At 43.3% G+C, this 19,031-nt stretch overlaps 1 protein-coding gene across 1 annotated transcript; it reads right to left on the bottom strand.

Moving 5' to 3' along the window:
- Positions 1-10,718: 10,718 nt before the first annotated feature.
- On the bottom strand, positions 10,719-12,372 carry LOC123049647 (UDP-glycosyltransferase 73C6). Its single transcript, XM_044472545.1, has one exon. The coding sequence runs from the start codon at positions 12,287-12,289 to the stop codon at positions 10,802-10,804; it is 1,488 nt and encodes a 495-aa protein (XP_044328480.1). The 5' UTR covers positions 12,290-12,372; the 3' UTR covers positions 10,719-10,801.
- Between the last annotated feature and the right edge of the window lie 6,659 nt (positions 12,373-19,031).

Genomic DNA, 19,031 nt, shown 5'->3' with positions numbered 1-19,031 from the left:
GTCTATACTTTGTTTTTGTACATGGATCCTCTCTCGGATTTTATGGCCTCGAGCCTTTCGTCGGAATCCGGGCCCACCATCGCTTCTCCATATCTCGTAGGTTCATTGTTGTCTAGCAACATGACTTCCAAGACATGATTGCCATACCATTATGACGTAGTACGCATCCTTGTCAACCTACGAGGTTTGGTAGTGACTTGATCCGAAGTTTCATGATCACTATCATCAACTTCCACTTCAATTGGTGTAGCTCCACAGGAACAACTTCCTGTGCCCTGCTGCACACTAGTTGAAGTGACAGTTCAATAACCTCATCAAGTCTCCATCATCCTCCCACTCAATTCTTTCGAGAGAAACTTTTCCTCGAGAAAGGACCTGTTTCTAGAAACAATCACTTTGCTTCCGGATCTGAAATAGGAGGTATACCCAACTGTTTTGGGTATTACATGAAGATGCATTTATCCGCTTTGGGTTCGAGCTTGTCAGCCTGAAACTTTTTCACATAAGCGTCGCAGCCCCAAACTTTTAAGAAACGACAGCTTAGGTTCCTCTAAACCATAGTTCATATGGTGTCGTCTCAACGGAATTGCGTGGTGCCCTATTTAAAGTGAATGCGGTTGTCTCTAATGCCTAACCCATAAATGATAGTGGTAATTCGATAAGAGACATCATGGTATGCACCATATCCAATAGGGTGCAGTTATGATGTTCGGACACAACATCACACTATGGTGTTTCAGGCGGTATTAGTTGTGAAACAATTTCCACAATGTCTTAATTGTGTGCCAAACTCGTAACTCGGATATTCATCTCTATGATCATATCACAGACATTTTATCCTCTTGTCACGACGATCTTCAACTTCACTCTGAAATTACTTGAACCTTTCAATAATTCAGACTTGTGTTTCATCAAGTAAATATACTCAGCATCTACTCAAATCATCTGTGAAGTAAGAACATAACGATATCCACTGCATGCCTCAGCACTCATTGGACTGCGCACATCAAAATGTATTACTTCCAACAAGTTGCTATCTTGTTCCATCTTACTGAAAACGAGGCCTTTCAGTCATCTTGCCCATGTGGTATGATTTGCATGTCTCAAGTGATTCAAAATCAAGTGAGTCCAAACGATCCATCTGTATGGACTTTCTTCATGCATATATACTAATAGACATGGTTCGCATGTCTCAATCTTTTCAAAAATGAGTGAGTCCAAAGATCCATCAACATGGAGCTTCTTCATGCATTTTATACCAATATGACTCAAGTGGCAGTGCCACAAGTATGTGGTACTATCATTACTATCTTATATCTTTTGGCATGAACATGTGTATCACGACGATCGAGATTCAATAAACCATTCATTTTAGGTGCAAGACCATTGAAGGTATTATTCAAATAAAAAGAGTAACCATTATTCTCCTTAAATGAATAACCGTATTGCGATAAACATAATCCAATCATGTCTATGCTCAATGCAAAAACCAAATAACAATTATTTAGGTTTAACACCAGTCTCGATGGTAGAGGGAGCATGCGATGCTTGATCACATCAACCTTGGAAACACTTCCAACACATATCGTCATCTCATCTTTAGCTAGTCTCCGTTTATTCCGCAGCTTTTATTTCGAGTTACTAACACTTAGCAACCGAACCGGTATCTAATACCCTGGTGCTACTAAGAGTACTAGTAAAGTACACATTAATATAATGTATATCCAATATATTTCTGTCGACCTTGCTTGCCTTCTCATCTACCAAGTATCTAGGATAGTTCTGCTTCAGTGACCGTTCCCCTCATTACAGAAGCACTTAGTCTCGGGTTTGGGTTCAACCTTGGGTTTCTTCACTAGAGTTGCAACTGATTTGCCGTTTCATGAAGTATCCCTTCTTTCCCTTGCCCTTCTTGAAACTAGTGGTTTTACTAACCATCAACAATTGATGCTCCTACTTGATTTATACTTTCGCGGTGTCAAACATCGCGAGTTGCTCAAGGATCATCATGTCTATCCCTGATATGTTATAGTTCATCACGAAGCTCTAATAGCTTGGTGGCAGTGACTATGGAGAACCATCACTATTTCATCTGGAAGATTAACTCCCACTCGATTCAAGTGATTGTAGTAGTCAGACAATCTGAGCACATGCTCAATGATTGAGCTTTTCTCCCTTAGTTTGCAGGCTTAAGAAACTTGTCAGCGGTCTCATACCTCTTGACGTGGGCACTAGTCTGAAATCCCAATTTCAGTCTTTGGAACATCTCATATGTTCTGCGACGTTTCAAAACGTCTTTGGTGCCTCAATTCTATACCGTTTTAACATTACGCACTGAACTATCACGTAGTCATCAAAACGTGTATGTCAGATGTTCGCAACATCCACAAACGACGCTCGAGGTTCAGCACACCGAGCGGTGCAGTAAGGGCATAAGCCTTCTGTGCAGCAATGAGGACAATCCTCAGTTTACGGACCCGGTCCGCATAATTGCTACTATCAACTTTCAACTAAATTTTCTCTAGGAACATATCTTAAACAGTAGAACTAAAGCGTAAGCTACGACATAATTTGCAAAGACCTTTTGACTATGTTCATGATAATTAAGTTCATCTAATTATTTAATGAACTCCCCTTAGATAGACATCCCTCTAGTCATCTAAGTGATACATGATCCGAATCGACTAGACCGTGTCCGATCATCACGTGAGACGGACTAGTCATCATCGGTGAACATCTTCATGTTGATCGTATCTACTATACGACTCATGTTCGACCTTTCGGTCTCTTGTGTTCCGAGGCCATGTCTGTACATGCTAGGCTCATCAAGTCAACCTAAGTGTTTCACATGTGTAAATCTGGCTTACACCCGTTGTATGCGAACGTTAGAATCTATCACACCCGATCATCACGTGGTGCTTCGAAACAACGAACCTTCGCAACGGTGCACAGTTAGGGGGAACACATCTCTTGAAATTTTAGTGAGGGATCATCTTATTTATGCTACCGTCGTTCTAAGAAAATAAGATGTAAACATGACAAACATCACATGCAAATTATAAAGTGACATGATATGGCCAGTATCATCTTGCGCCTTTTGATCTCCATCTTCGAGGCGCGGCATGATCACCTTCTTCGCCGGCATGACACCATGATCTCCATCATCGTGTCTTCATGAAGTTGTCTCGCCAACTATTACTTCTACTCCTATGGCTAACGGTTAGCAAAGTAAAGTAATTACATGGCGTTTTTCATTGACACGCAGGTCATAGAATAAATTAAGACAACTCCTATGGCTCCTGCCGGTTGTCATACTCATCGACATACAAGTCGTGATTCCTATTACAAGAACATGATCAATCTCATACATCACATATATATAATTCATCACATCCTTTTGGCCATATCACATCACATAGCATACCCTGCAAAAACAAGTTAGACGTCCTCTAATTGTTGTTGCATGTTTTACGTGGCTGCTATGGGTTTCTAGCAAGAACGTTTCTTACCTACGCAAAAGCCACAATGGTGATATGACAATTGCTATTTACCCTTCATAAGGACCCTCTTCATCGAATCCGATCCGACTAAAGTGGGAGAGACAGACACCCGCTAGCCACCTTATGCATTAAGTGCATGTCAGTCGGTGGAACCTGTTTCACGTAAGTGTACGTGTAAGGTCGGTCCGGGCCGCTTCATCCCACAATGCCGCCGAATCAAGATAAGACTAGTAACGGTAAGTAAATTGAACAAATCATCGCCCACAACTACTTTGTATTCTACTCGTGCAAAGAATCTACGCATAAACCTAGCTCTGATACCACTGTTGGGGAACGTAGCAGAAATTCAAAATTTTCTACGCATCACCAAGATCAATCTATGGAATAACTAGCAACGAGAGAGAGGGGAGTGCATCTTCATACCCTTGAAGATCGCGATGCGTAAGCCTTGCAAGAACGCGGTCGGTGGAGTCGTACACAAAGCTATTTAGATCGCGGCCGAATCCGATCTAAGCACCGAACAATGGTGCCTCCGCGTTCAACACACGTGCAGCCCGGTGATGTCTCCCGTGCCTTGATCCAGCAAGGGAGAGGGAGAGGTTGGGGAAGACTCCGTCTAGCAGCAGCACGACGGCGTGGTGGTGGTGGAGGAGCGTGGCACTCCAGCAGGGCTTCGCCAAGCACTGCGAGAGACGAGGAAGGAGAGGGGTAGGGCTGCGCCAAGAGAGAGGGAGACTCGTGTCTCCTGCAGCCCCAAAACCCCCACTATTTATAGGAGGAGGGGAGGAGGGTGAGTCCCCTCTAGGGTTCCCACCCCTAGGGGGGCGGCAGCCCTAGATGGGATGGAGGGGGCGACCAAGAGGGGGAGAGAGGGGGCGCGCCCTAGGGTGGGCCTTAGGCCCATCTGCGCCTAGGGTTTCCCCCTTTCCCCTCCAAGCTGCGCCTTGGGCCCTGGTGGGAGGCGCACCAGCCCACTCAGGGGCTGGTCCCTTCCCACTCTTGGCCCATGCAAGCCTCCGGGGCTGGTGGCCCCTCCCGGTGGACCCCCGGAACCCTCCGGTGGTCCCGGTACATTACCGGTGACGCCCGAAACTCTTCCAGTGGCCAAAACCTCACTTCCTATATATTATTCTTTTCCTCCAGACCATTCCGGAACTCCTCGTGACGTCCGGGATCTCATCCGGGACTCCGAACAACATTCGGTAACCACGTATATCTATTCCCTATAACCCTAGCGTCATCGAACCTTAAGTGTGTAGACCCTACGGGTTCGGGAACCATGCAGACATGACCAAGACGTTCTCCGGCCAATAACCAACAGCGGGATCTGGATACCCATGTTGGCTCCCACATGTTCCACGATGATCTCATCGGATGAACCACGATGTCGGGGATTCAATCAATCCCGTGTACAATTCCCTTTGTCAATCGGTATGTTACTTGCCCGAGATTCGATCGTCGGTATCCCAATACCTCGTTCAATCTCGTTACCGGCAAGTCACTTTACTCGTTCCGTAATGCATGATCCCGTGACTAACTACTTAATCACATTGAGCTCATTATGATGATGTATTACCGAGTGGGCCCAGAGATACCTCTCCGTCATACGGAGTGACAAATCCCAGTCTCGATTCGTGCCAACCCAACAGACACTTTCGGAGATACCTGTAGTGTACCTTTATAGCCACCCAGTTACGTTGTGACGTTTGGTACACCCAAAGCATTCCTACGGTATCCGGGAGTTGCACAATCTCATGGTCTAAGGAAATGATACTTGACATTAGAAAAGCTCTAGCAGACGAACTACACGATCTTGTGTTATGCTTAGGATTGGGTCTTGTCCATCACATCATTCTCCTAATGATGTGATCCCGTTATCAATGACATCCAATGTCCATGGTCAGGAAACCATAACCATCTACTGATCAACGAGCTAGTCAACTAGAGGCTCACTAGGGACATATTGTGGTCTATGTATTCACACATGTATTACGATTTCCGGATAACACAATTATAGCATGAACAATAGACAATTATCATGAACAAGGAAATATAATAATAACCATTTTATCATTGCCTCTAGGGCATATTTCCAACAGTATTTTTGTATATCCATCTACCTTGGGCTTGCTGAGTCACTTTAAACTGAGGAAAAGATACCTGCCGTTTTCTGACATTAGAAAAAACAAGAGTTGTCTGTGTATCCATTGTTCTTGTCATGCTTATTACGATGCTACTTTCTGTGCTAATTTGCTTTTGGACTATTCCTGTAACATCCTTTTTCCCCACAAAAGGCACCTTTTATTAGCCTGTCAATGTTGTCGTGCTTGTTGGTTTATAATAGCATAACTACCGTTCTGATGAAGACAAGAATATTGTTCTGATGTCATATAGTTAATTAACAAGGCGACCTTGGCCAACAAGAATATTGTGTTTCTAATAGTTTACTCTCTGATTGTGCTTTGAATAGCATATAGGATCTCACAATCATGTGAATGGTCAATCTTATTTATTTGGGCATGGAGACCAAGCTATCTTGCACAGGAGTCAAACTTTTTGACAAAATGCACTCCATTAATCTATCTGACTAGGCATGAAAACAATTTGATGAACCCTAGGCATTATTGCTGTAATTGAATATGTGTTTTATCAGGAACTTTTCTCTCAGTCACCAAGCAGTTGGATAGTGGTGATCACCTGACACTACAACTACTTATTAGCCTGAGGGCAGAGACTCTAAATGTCAGAAAGTTATCTATTCCAGCTCGAACGAAGGTATAACTTGCAACATCCTAAACATTTATCAAACTCACTACCTGTAAGTAATGCATATCCAGATGATTGGCGAGAGTATGCATATATGCAAGTCCTCTTCGTACCCTTCCAACTCACCGGCATCACCACTGGAGATTGGGAGGCGAGAGCCGGCGCCACCGCCATGGCTACTGGTGACTCTCACACAGGAATCCAAAGGCAGCATATTGGTCCTCTCCGTGCGAACACCACCTCTCTTGCGATGCAGCCGCGGCTCAAGGGAGGTGGGATCAACGCCACCATCCTGCCGACGTCCAACCAGCGCCATACAACTAATGGTTGTGCCACCATGACGACGCCCACCTCCGTGCTGATCGAGCTGTTCGACCTGCCCGAAATGGACTAAGGTCATTCGGGTATCTGCTTTTGATGTGCTATTTGCTATCTTTTCATAAGAAGTCAAGTGTGGCCTCCATGATCAATTTTGTACATGCATAGTACTTCTGTGTTGTATCTTTCTCTTCAAAGAAGCAGTAGCATCCTCCTGTTAGTGTTATTTTATTTATTGCTATCTATTGGCATGTGCTACCCAGATCAGAAAAGAGAAGTGAAAATGATGTATGTGTTGAACCAAGCTAATAAATTTACATGCTTTCATCATTTCAACACTAGTACAAGTGTTATCCAGACCACAAAAGGCAAATGAAAGGTGCAGCCACCTACCAGGCACAGCCAAACTCCCTTTCAGGTGGCGCACCAATGGTGCGCCCCAGCTGCTAGTATACAACAAGTGTCAAGCCCATTCCCAAATATCGAAACACACACAACCAAGCCCAGTCTCCATCGAAGGTGTGCCAAAAGGAGACCTCCTAATCGGCGCCTTCTGCGTCCGTTAGGGGTTCTGGCGCCCACACGCCCACAGATATAAGCCTGCCCATCACGCGGTGACGCGATCGCTCGCCAGGACGCACCTGGTTCGCTTGGTCAACAGTTGACCACTTGAACGGTCAACCATTGAACTCTAAAAACAAATCCAACAAAAATGGCAAAAAATTGAGAAAAACATGAATTCAAACAAGTTCACGGATTTGAAAAAAGTTCATAAATTAAAAAGTTCATGAATTCAAAAAAGATCATGATTTTGAGAAGAAAGCACAACTTTGAAAGTGGCTCAAAGATTTCATAAAAAGGTTTGAGCATCTGAAAAAAGTTCATCAATTTCCAAAAAAAAGTTTGAGGATTAGAAAAAAGTTCAATGATTTTGAGAAAAATGTTCATGAATTTGAAAAAAGTGCAGATTTTGAAAAAAAAATGACATTTGAAAGCTACATCTTGACAAAGAAGTTCACGGATTTGAAAAAAGTTTGTGGATTTGGAAATAGTTCACCGATTTGAAAAACTATTCACAAACTTGAAAAAGATTGCTGATTTTTAAAAAGAACACAAATTCAGAAAAAAAATTATGAATTTGAATATATTCATGCATTTTAAAAAATTACACGGGATTGAAAAAAAGGTTCTTGTGTTTAAAAAAACATGAATTTCGAAAAATAATAATTTTGAGGAGAATTTTAAAATTAAAAAAGTCTGCGCAGCTAAAATGAAAAGGAAAAAGAAAAAGAACGAAAAGGGAAAAAGAAAGAAAAACAAGAATAAAGGAAAGAAAATAAAACTGAATAAAAAAACTAGTCTACAAAACAAACAAAAAACAGGCCCGAAGCATCCTCAAACTGGACTGGAAAGCTTCACAAAACCAAGGAGGAATCTTCTCTCTTGTGTGCTCCATGGGTCAGCCCATTTAGAGTCGAATGAAGGGATGGGGTGTGCGCTGCTTTGCGAAATAGCCTTAAACGGGTGCTTAATACACCAAATTGGCGCCAGCTCCCAAAAGCCACAACTATGCCAACCATAAAATGACACAAATATAGACCAACAAGGGAGCCCGCTCTGTTGGACAAGTCAACCTTCTACTATGGCGGAAACAAAAAGTTGTGACAACCATAGGAGGAACAGATCTAGGGTTCTCCTGCACTCGTGTGAAGAAATGCACTCCATATGACCTTTCGCCAATTGCATCAACATTTTTGTGGCAATATGGCAAAACTTAATTAGGTCGTCATAATATTTACACGGATGAAAAGCAGACTGCCAAATTTCCTAAACAAGCATGGCGGCCAACCCCCAATGATAGTGCATGCTTTGCAAGATTGTGAGTCTCGGTATTCGAGGTTCTAAACTAATGGCTAAAATTATAAGAATTAAAAGTAGAGGATCGTTCTGTTATTTCATGCACCACAACTCCATATGTTCCAGCGTCGCCTTCTTTTATAGCTTCGACGATGACCTTGCAATCAGATGCCACGAAAATCCGTTGTATATGTAGGTCTGACCAAAGCCAAGGCCTCCGTGATAGCCAAAGTTCAAGAATTGTTGGATCATCTATGTTCAGGAAAACGACAAATGAGCCCCATGGAAGGTACATGTTTGGTAACAACATATTGCACTTACAACCCCAAAGCCGCCTGCTCTTGCAAGTGAAGCATCAACATTATTTTTAGCATGATTATCAGGAGGGGGTAGCCAGTTAAATCAACTTTCATGCCGATGACCAACCTCATCGCCCACATGACTCAAGGCCATGAAAATTTCGGTTGGCGCCCACAAGCAAATATTTTTTGATTTTTTTGCTAAAAATATATAAAAATTATAATCAATTCAATAATAAAAGAACTAAAATATTTGTGTGTTATAAAAATTATCAATCAATAAATAAATTTCTTGTACTTGTAAAATATGTTTTGTGTATTTTTTAAAATGTGTTCACTTATTTTGAAAAAGGTTCCTGTAATTATTATTTTTCTTCTATTTTCACAATATATATATTTTTTAAAAAAAATCTCCAAATACTCATGTATTTTATAAAATGTAATTTGAAAAGTTCTCACACCTTTTATTTTACTAAATGTCCATATTATCAAAAAGTGGTTGTCGATTTTTAAAGTATTTGTATAATTTTAAAATGGTTCATGTCTTTAAGCAAAGTATTCTTGTATTTGTCAAATAATTTCATTCCTTTATAAAACAAATGGAAAAGGGAGGAAATTCAAAAATGGAAAATAAATGAAAGCAAAAAAGAAAAAAAAATCAAAAGGGAAGTTCACCAAGGGGATTCTGTCCTATTGACAAAACCATTTTGTTTCATTTGCCTCTATCTAAACACCCTTTTGCCGAATTCTGTTCTCTATAAAATCTAGTAGTGGATCATAGTTTGCATTATTAGACTGATGAATGTCATTGGAAGCAAGGTGATGGTGTTTACAGAGCCAAGAGCTATTATATGTTGATACAACAATCTATTGTTTCCAATCCCTCGCGTAATTGCTTCTAGAAGAGTGGTTGCATTCTCAACATTAAAGTTTTTGCTTGGTTGTTAATCATGGATAAGCAGAACACCAAAGATATGTTGTAGAGAATAACATGATGGTTTATGATGGTACTCCCTGTATGACTTGCCCAACTAGAGCCATGGAGGACACACTACAGAAACCACCCATGAATTTAAGGGTAGGGAGGCGGGCTAGACCCCCTCCCCCCTCAACAAAGTCCTTCTTCTTCGCTGATAGTGGCTGTTGTAGCCAGAGTTTCTCATGCCATGAGAGCTTTGCCGCCTCCATGAGCAAACTCGCCCCCTCTATGCATGAAACTTGGCTTGGTTCCTGACTGTAATGTCGGTCACATTCTAGCGATGGTGCACCAAGAGTTTCTTGGGCGGCAGAAGATGGTTGACTATTCTGAAGTCTCTTAACGGCATCGCCGTTCGAGACCTTTAGGGTCGCGATCCAAGAAGGGAGGAGATTTGTTTCGGTCGACAACCCACAACGACAAGTGCGGCGCCGTTCGCGGTGGCACCTGTTCAGAGTCTCACAATGCAACTTTGCTGCTATGGCCTTCCCTTGGATTTTGGCTTAGTGGAGACCGTTTCTTCTCATTTCCAGCGGACGCTCTGGCGATGGCGGTGGTCGAAGTTTTTGATCAATGTGTTGATGGTTGCAGGATTGAGGAAGGATTTTTCTGCATATTTTCTTTGTTGGGATTGTTTCGTGTACTTTCTCTCTTGGTGTGCTATCTCTTTAGATTTCTCAACAGAGATGCTACATTTGCTGTAATATACTGATGTAATTAATATAAATGTGGTACTTCTCGTAAAATGACTGGCCCACATACACATTTCGATATCCGGTATTTTCCTCGCTTGCTATTACATTTCACGGGTGATTTGCTCGGACTTCAGACATTTGTTCAGGTACCGTTCGCTCTGGGCGAAGGAGGGATTTCCGTTAAATACTGAATACCAACTGCCGTGGGTTTGGTAGCATGTCAGGAGGTGAAAGTAGGGTTAGAAACTTCAGTCGTTCGTTAGGAAGTTTGGAAGGAGCATGTAAAATCCCTGTAAACGCCTGTACGTCTAGCATTTTTGGTTCTTCTTTATTGGCATTTTGGATTATACTGCAGGAACAATCGATACAAAAAAATACTCCGCCCATTAGCTAAGACTGCTCAGTCGAATTTTCAGACACAGACTGAATCAATTCCTCTAAATTGTTGTACGACGACCCACCTTCCTTCAGAGAAGCGTTTGCTTTCGCTTTACATGCCAGAGCCTTCCTCCACATGTCCTCCCCTGCAACCCCTCCATCCATCAGCTTCTCCAGAGCGCTGTTGACTTGCTCCGCCCCCACCTCCGCCTTCGCCTCTCCGCTGCCATGCTTGCCAGCGGTCAGGACGTTCGCCGTTGGCTTTGTCACGCCGACGGACACCCCGATGCCAAGCACGTCCACGATCAGCTTCTCGTTGACGAATTGCTCGGCGAACAGAGGCCAGGTGACCATGGGCACGCCGGCGGCGACGCTCTCCAGAGTCGAGCCCCACCCACAGTGCGTCATGAATCCGCCCACCGCCGGGTGCGCCAGGATGGCCACCTGCGGCGCCCACCCGCGCACTACCAGGCACTTGCTGTCCGGGTCGCCGTCGCCGGCGGTGTTCTCACGTAGCCACACCTTCACGTCGTCGGGCAACGAGTCAGCGCCTCTGATAACCCACATGACAGGCCAGCGGCACGAGACCAGGGCCATGCCGAGCTGCATGAGCTGCGCGGGCGGCATGCACCCGGCGCTGCCGAAGCTCACGTACACCACGGACTTGGCCTTCTTGCCGTCCAGCCACGACATGCACCGCCGCGCGTCATCGCTCTGCGGGTCGAGACTAGGTGCGCAGCACAGAGAGACCGGCCCCACGGCGAGAACTTTCCTGCCTGCGGCTGCCGCGAGAAGCGCCGCGGAGCCGTGCTCCAGCTCGTCGAAGCTGTTCACCACGACGCCGTCCACGGCCATGTCGAACTCCCGGACCTCCTGCATCACCCCGCTCCCCATGGACGTGGATGGCAAGAAATGCGGCGGCAGCTGCCTGCCGAGGATCTTGCACTCAAACGGCTGCAGGACCGAGATGTCGACGAGCTCGTCCGCGGACGCAATCGCCTCGTGCCGTCCTTGCCTGTAGAGGTGCTCGATGCACAGCAAGGCGAACGCACCAAAGCCGTGGAAGATGTAGCAGGGCACGCCGAGGTTTCGTGTCATGGGCAGCGTCCACGTGTGGCACATCCCGGAGACGATGCAGCTCGGCCGGCGTGGCGCGTCCCGAAGGCAGTACTGCTCCACCGCCTCGCCGAACTTCTTGTTGGCCTCGAAGAAGCCAGGCACCATGGCGGGGGACGTGATCAGGTCCAACCTCTCGCACCCCTCCGGCAGGCCGGCTTCGGCGGCCGGGAAGGGGATCGTGGTGACCGCGAGCACCGCGCCGTCCAGGGTGACACGGTCGACGCGGCTCTGGACAAGCGACGCGTTGGCGGGCGTCGTGATGATGGCGACCGACGCTCCATGGGAGGCGAGAAGGCAGCCGATGTCCGTCATGGGGACGATGTGGCTGATGCTTCCTATCCATGGGACGAGCACAAAGTGAGGCTTTCTGGCGGTCTCCATTGCCTGTTACTGTGCTGCACTATGGTGTCCACAAATTCGACAAAGTTGGGTATGACTGAAAATTATGAGATGGGAAATATGGCTCTTAGTTTGTGTGTGACGAACTGCTGGGTAGGATCTTGTTATATATGCAGGTTTATGGGCTGCGACCGGGTGTGCGTGCATGGTACGAGGCCGTGTCGACACATTGCTGCGCAGTGCGCACACAGAGGACGAAAAAAAATTAGAGTGTGGTGAACTGTCAACTAAAGCTTTTGATGCAAAAACATAATAGTCAATTCACACTGCACCGAAGCTTTCAATGGCGTCTAGAAGACGCATGCAATATATCAACTTTTAAATATCTTCTTTTAATATAACACATCATCAAATTATTTAGTTGTCCGGCACACCTCATATTCATCCCATATACTCCCTCTGTTTCTAAATATAAGACCTTTTAGGGATTTCACTATAGACTACACACGGAGCAAAATGAGTAAATCTACACTCTAAAGTATGTCTATATAATCCGTATGTAGTTTATAGTGGAATCTCTGAAAGGTCTTATATTTAGGATCAGAGGAAGTACTCCCTTCGTTCCTAAGTATTTGTCTTTCTAGAGATTTCAAATGGACTACCACATACGGATTTATATATAGACATATTTTAGAGTGTACATTCACTCATTTTGCTCCGTATGTAGTCACTTGCTGAAATCTCTAGAAAGACAAATGTTTAGGAACGGAGGGAGTATGTGTTAAACCGAACACCTGGTCATGTTGTATTGGGAGTGAAGTCCGAGACGCGTTGGCATGGATAGTCGGTCTTTTTTTTTACGAAAGGGCACGGGTAGTCAATCATTGTACTCTTATATATACTCCCTCCCTTTATAAATATAAATCTTTGTAGAGATTTAACTATGGATAACATAAGGATGTATATAGATGCATTTTAGAGTGTAAATTCACTCATTTTGTTTCATATGTCGTTCATAGTTAAATCCCTACAAAGGCTTATATTTAGAAACAGATGGAGTACAAGTCAATGAAAAAAGAACCAAAAAATGCAAGTTGAGCGCACCAGCAAATTTTTCTCCGTTCTGTTTTGTGGTCGCCAAGTTATGAGAGTTCTATTAAGAGCAAGCCGCCGAGAGAATCGATCTGATCATTGTTCAACAGAAGCAAGCCGGTTCGAGTACGTCTACACGGTGAGATGTGCATGTGCTAGCCAGCACATCAATCAAGCTGCCTGCTTGTGTGCTTCCGATCTAGCTTGTGTGCTTCCATCTAGGTTTGCGTGGACGAATCGATCTGCTATGGTCTAAAACCCACAAACAGTAGTGTATATGCTTAGGCCCATGCTCCATGGTGTATTGGTGCTTAGCATGCCACATAGGTAAAAAATCTGATGTCGCAAGGTAGTTAAGAGGAGAGAGAAGATTTTGATGACACTAGAAAGAACCAACGCCAAGTGTGCGGACCTATGCAAAAGATTTAAATGAAAGAAGTCTGCCCTATGCATGAGAGACTTTAGTTGTTAAACAATTAAATTAGGAAGCTTAGCAACAACAAACTAAGCACCTATGCAATTGTGAACTTCAGGTGCTAAACTCTTTAATGCTCTTTGCACCCCATCTGAGTAAGGCTAGCCATAATGGGGGTAACATAAGTAGTATTATGTACTTAGGACTCGCGAACATGCTTATGTGGCAGGCAATTAATGAGGAGAGATGCAAATAGAGTAATATAATATGTTACCATCACATAGCGATTCTCAATGTAAAATGAGTCTATAAATTAACAAATGAAACCCTTTATGTTACCACATCTATGACACTACCCATTATAGAGGTAGTAATATAGACTAGTAACATATGCATGTTACTAGTCTAAGTTACTCCCCACTATGACTATCCTAAACAAGCATTGGAAGAGGTCTTAGGTATTCAAAAAAAATACATGCATACATATAAAAATTTGGTGTGGAATCAAGGTGTGGCGGCCGCCACACCTTGCCCACTGGGCTCCTCCGCCAGTGGGTGCACACCTTGCCCATTGGGCTCCTCCGCCAGTGGGTGCACATGCATATGCAAGTAGCGGTGTCATTGCTCCATGATTGATAAACTACTATACTATAGGAGATTAGTTGTCCTGGGCGGTGGTCAGGGCTTCATAGGGCAAAGACGAATGAACATTCCAGGCAGTGCAGCAGAACCGGCTTCCCTTCTTCCGCAGTTCCGCTGCCTGCTCTTAAACCTGATCTGTTTTTCCCGTAGTTGTATATTGACGTCTTTCTTAGGACATCTTTAATACCCTACTCTTAAAACGTTTGCATATATTCGGACCGTGTTGTTCTGACGTGTTATAACATTCAACACAGGTTTGTATCGATCCGTCAAATGATCTAGATACACTTTTTCCCGCAAAGTGGAAGCAAAGTCAGGGGCTTTGCATTAGTCCGGACAACAGCCACGTAGGAGTTCAACACCACCGGCCCACTAGACCCCCCCTACCCCCGGTCTTATTTTCTTTCATTTCGTCCCATCTACCCCATTACTTTGCATCCGCACCCTCCTCCGACGTCGTTGTTGTCCTCTCCGGTCGGCACACAGGCATTGCTGGGCTTCCGCAGCCAGCACTGACGCGTCTGTGCTCGCCTTTTACGACGGCGTCGTCCACCCAGGGCTCGTCCTTAGGCAGGTACCCCCCCCCCCCCCCGGTTGTCACGTCTTCCATGGCGGACACCACACCCGATAGGTGTTCGGTCAAATGCCATTAAGCCTATGTTCGAACACCATGTCTTTTTTTAGAATACAAAGGATGGCGGGGTACTCGACCATGAAGAATGAGTTATTATGCGATGTGTGGTTAACCGTATCCGCGGATTTCATAGGCAGGAGTAGAGGGGGGATCTTCTGGCAGCACGTGCATGATTTGTTTCACGCGTGAAAGCATATTGCGCCTTATGACATGCACATCATTTAACAATGCAATATGAGGTCGTTATCGTATCGATGATACACCATCCAGACCTCCGTCACCAAGTTTTGTGACACGGTTGGTCGGTTGAGGCAAGGTGACTATTGCGCGCGGCGGAGGAGATCGTAAGTTTTGATGAATTTCGTCCAGTTAATTGAAACCCGGCTTGTAATATATGCGGTCAGCGCTGGATGGCCGCCTCCCGCATCCGTGTGCATGGACTGGTCCTCCTTCTCCACGAACGAATGTCTGGGCTAATTTGCGGGTCAGTGTTAGAGAAGCCTCTTATGTTGCTTTTTTTCGTTAGAAGCTACTGCCTCCGTTTTATAATATTTTAAAAACTGGCATGAAAATATCCTGAAAAAAAACTAGCATGAAACTATATAACCGTCGATATGTAGCATGACGAGTACCATTTTCTCGCTGGCAGACTGCGTATATTTGTTTTAGCGCGTAGCAGTTCTTTAGAAGGAACCGACAGGAAAACTCATGGAAGGCCAAATTGTCAACGAGTTGTTTGATCGTGCACGATTTGTATGAGGACATCGTGGACACACAGATACGTGCATGTCCGGCCGGTCGACGCTCTGACCACGAGAAAAGTCAGAACTGAGATCCGTTCTTAGATCGAGTACTACAATTCCAAAGTTGTACTTCAGGCCGTGTGATCACAATGACTCCGTCGTCTTTTATTAAGAAAATTCCTTATTTGACACTATCTTAAAATCTGCTTCCTTATTTGACACTGAAAAAGTTTTCTTCCCTATTTAACACAAGTTCTATATTTTATTCCCTATATGACATTTCCGTCCATTTTAAGCCTAAATAACACCTGAAAAGACTCTTTTGCCCTTCATGTGGTATGTGTGTAGGGGGCAATAGCGCACACACGCAGCATCAATGCGAGGGCAGGAGCACACACGCAGCAACACATACACACGCACCAACACACGCACGCGCACACACACGCAACAACACGCACGCGTGCGTGTGCACACACACACATGCACACACACGCAGCAACACACACACGCGCGCGCACACACGCAACAACACACACGCGTGGGCACACACATGCACGCGCACACACACGCAGCAACACACACGCACGCAGCACACACACATATACACATACGCAGCAACAGCAGCACACACGCAGGCAGCACATAGGCACGCAACAGCACGCACACACGCGCACGCGCACGTACACACGCAGTAGCAAACACACACGCAGCAGCACACATGCACACACACATGCAGCAGCAGCACACATGTGCGCGTGCACCCACACACGCAACAGCACACACGCGCGCGCGCACACATACCGCATGAGGGGCAAAATCGTCTTTCCAGGTATCATTTAGGCTCAAAATGGACAGAAGTGTCGTATAGGGAATAAAATTTAGGACTAGTATCAAATAAGGAAAAAAACTTTTTCAGTATCAAACAAGGAACCAGATTTTAAGACAGTGTCAAATAAGGAATTTTCTCTCTTTTATTTGGACACGGCTCTCGGGTCGCCCCGGTTCAAGCAGATCACGTAACGGGTGACGCACCAAGGTTTGCATCAATAATAAAGGGGCAGCGCTATCTCTCGCTTCTAGCAACACATAGGGTACTCTCGCGCCAAGCGTCTCACTAAATGGGGGCCCAAGCGTGCGGGAGGCCACGGCCTCGTTTTTTTTTCATTTATTTTGTTTTCTTTTTTTTTGTTTTTTAACTTTCGTTTACACTTATAATATTCTAAATAAATACATTACCAGAAGCACTTTACATAAAACATTTCTAAAAAAATGTCAACCAAATGTTTAAAAAATGATAAATGTGTATAAATAAAATATTTATCATGTATACAAAAAATGCAAGCAAAAAATTACTATCTGTGTGAAAAAAGTTGATAATGTATTTAAAACATACTATTAATCAAGCATTTAAAAAAGTGAAACTAGTATTTGAAAAGTGTTAATCAAGCAATTAATTTTTTTAATGTGTATAGAAAAAATGATGACCATGTATTTCAAAAAATGTTAAACTTGTACTATAAAAATGTTAATCAAGCATTTGAAATGTTAAAATCTATATAGAAAAAACGTTGACCATGTATTATAAAATTATAAACTTCTATTTGAAAAATATTAAATATGTATAGAGAAAATATTTCCCATGCACTATGTGAAACATGTATACAAAAAATATACAATGTATGTGCACAAAGTTGATCATATATTTATAAAATGTTAATCAAGCATTTGAAAAAATATTAAAAAATATTTGAAAATTTATAATAAACAATTTTTAAAAAAAAGTGTATAGAAAAGTTTTGATCATGCAGTAAAAAAATTATTTGTTTATTCCTAAAATGTTATTCAAGCATTTGAGAATGTAAAAATGTGTGTACGAAAGTGTTGAGCATGTATTCAAAAAATGTTAACCTTGTGTCTGAAAAATGTTACTCAAGCATTTGAAGAACGTGTATAGAAAATAGTGCCGACCATGTATTACAAAAATGTTAAGCTTCTATTTGAACAATATTAAACACGTATTAGAAAAATGTTCTTCGCATATACAAAATATGTACAATGAGAACCAAAAAGAAACAAAAGGAAAACCAAAAAAGATGAAAACAAAATAAAAGTAATCAACGAAAAAGGAAAACCAAATTTTCAAGTGTAAGAAAATAGAAAACAGTGAAAACCGATAAAGAAGCAAAGAAAAACAAAAAACAAGAAAGACAAGAAAAAAATAAAAAGAAAAAATGAGAAAAAAACATGACAACCATGACAGAAACAAAAGAGAAACCAAAGAAACTCAAAGAAATCCAAAAAAAAACCTAAGAAAAGAAGAAGAACCGAAGAAACCACTGCAAAGTGTGAAAGCCAAGAGTGAACAAAGAAAACCGTCGAAAACCAACAAAGGAAATCGAAGAAAATTTTAAAAGTAGGAAAGTACAGAAAAATCCAATAAGAATGGAAGAAAACCAAAGAAAATGGAAGAAAAGAAAAAACCCAGTAAAATGGGGAATAAAAGGAAAAATGGTGAAAAAAAATAAAAGAATGCCAAAATACCGAGGAAACCCGTGAAGAAACGAAAAATATAGTAGAAAATGGATAAATACGCAGCAAACACTGCTACAGCCAGCGAGCGAGCGTTGCGAAACGGGTCGGCCCAATACTGTAGAGAACAGGATCACGCAAAACGAAAGCTAGTCTTGCTATCACCTAGATATAGAGAGCAACTAATCAAGAAGCACCGCAATGGTCACTTTTGGTGGCCTGAGAGCGCACTAGCAGCTGCCACATATCGTGTGTTGGGCACCCTATTGGGATTTTTTTTGTACGTGTTTCCGGGTTTTATAAGTTGTTTTCAATTTTGGAGTGTTTTCGTTTTTCGCTAGATTTTCCCAAGGTTTCGGGAAAAAAGCAGAAAAAAATTGTGCAAAAAAACTTTTTTTCCTTTCGAGAGATGCACAGGTTTGCTTCTCATGGAGGTGCAAATTTGCGTCCGCGAGTTGTGCCTCTCGTAAAAGTAAAAAAAAAAGGTATTTTTCTTCCGCGATAGGCATAGATTTGCTTTTCATGGAGACACAGGTTTATGCTTATCATGGAGACACATGTTTGATTCCGCGAGAGGGGAAAGAACACGTTTTTTTTCTTCTGCGAGAGGCACATATTTGCTTGTCGCAGAGGCACAGATTTGCTTCCGTGAGAAGTATAGTTGTGTCTCTTGAAAATGAAAAATGCATTTTTTTTCTTCTGCATGAGGCACATATTAGCTTCTCCTGG

Source organism: Triticum aestivum, chromosome 2D (assembly GCF_018294505.1).
Source record: "Triticum aestivum cultivar Chinese Spring chromosome 2D, IWGSC CS RefSeq v2.1, whole genome shotgun sequence".
Lineage (NCBI taxonomy): Eukaryota > Viridiplantae > Streptophyta > Magnoliopsida > Poales > Poaceae > Triticum > Triticum aestivum.
The sequence above is the reverse complement of the archived record's forward strand: the minus strand, read 5'-3'. Positions and strand labels throughout refer to the sequence as shown.

Coding starts and splice junctions, on each gene's coding strand:
- LOC123049647 (XM_044472545.1), bottom strand. CDS start 12,289: ATGGAGACCGCCAGAAAGCCTCACTTTGTGCTCGTCCCATGGATAGGA.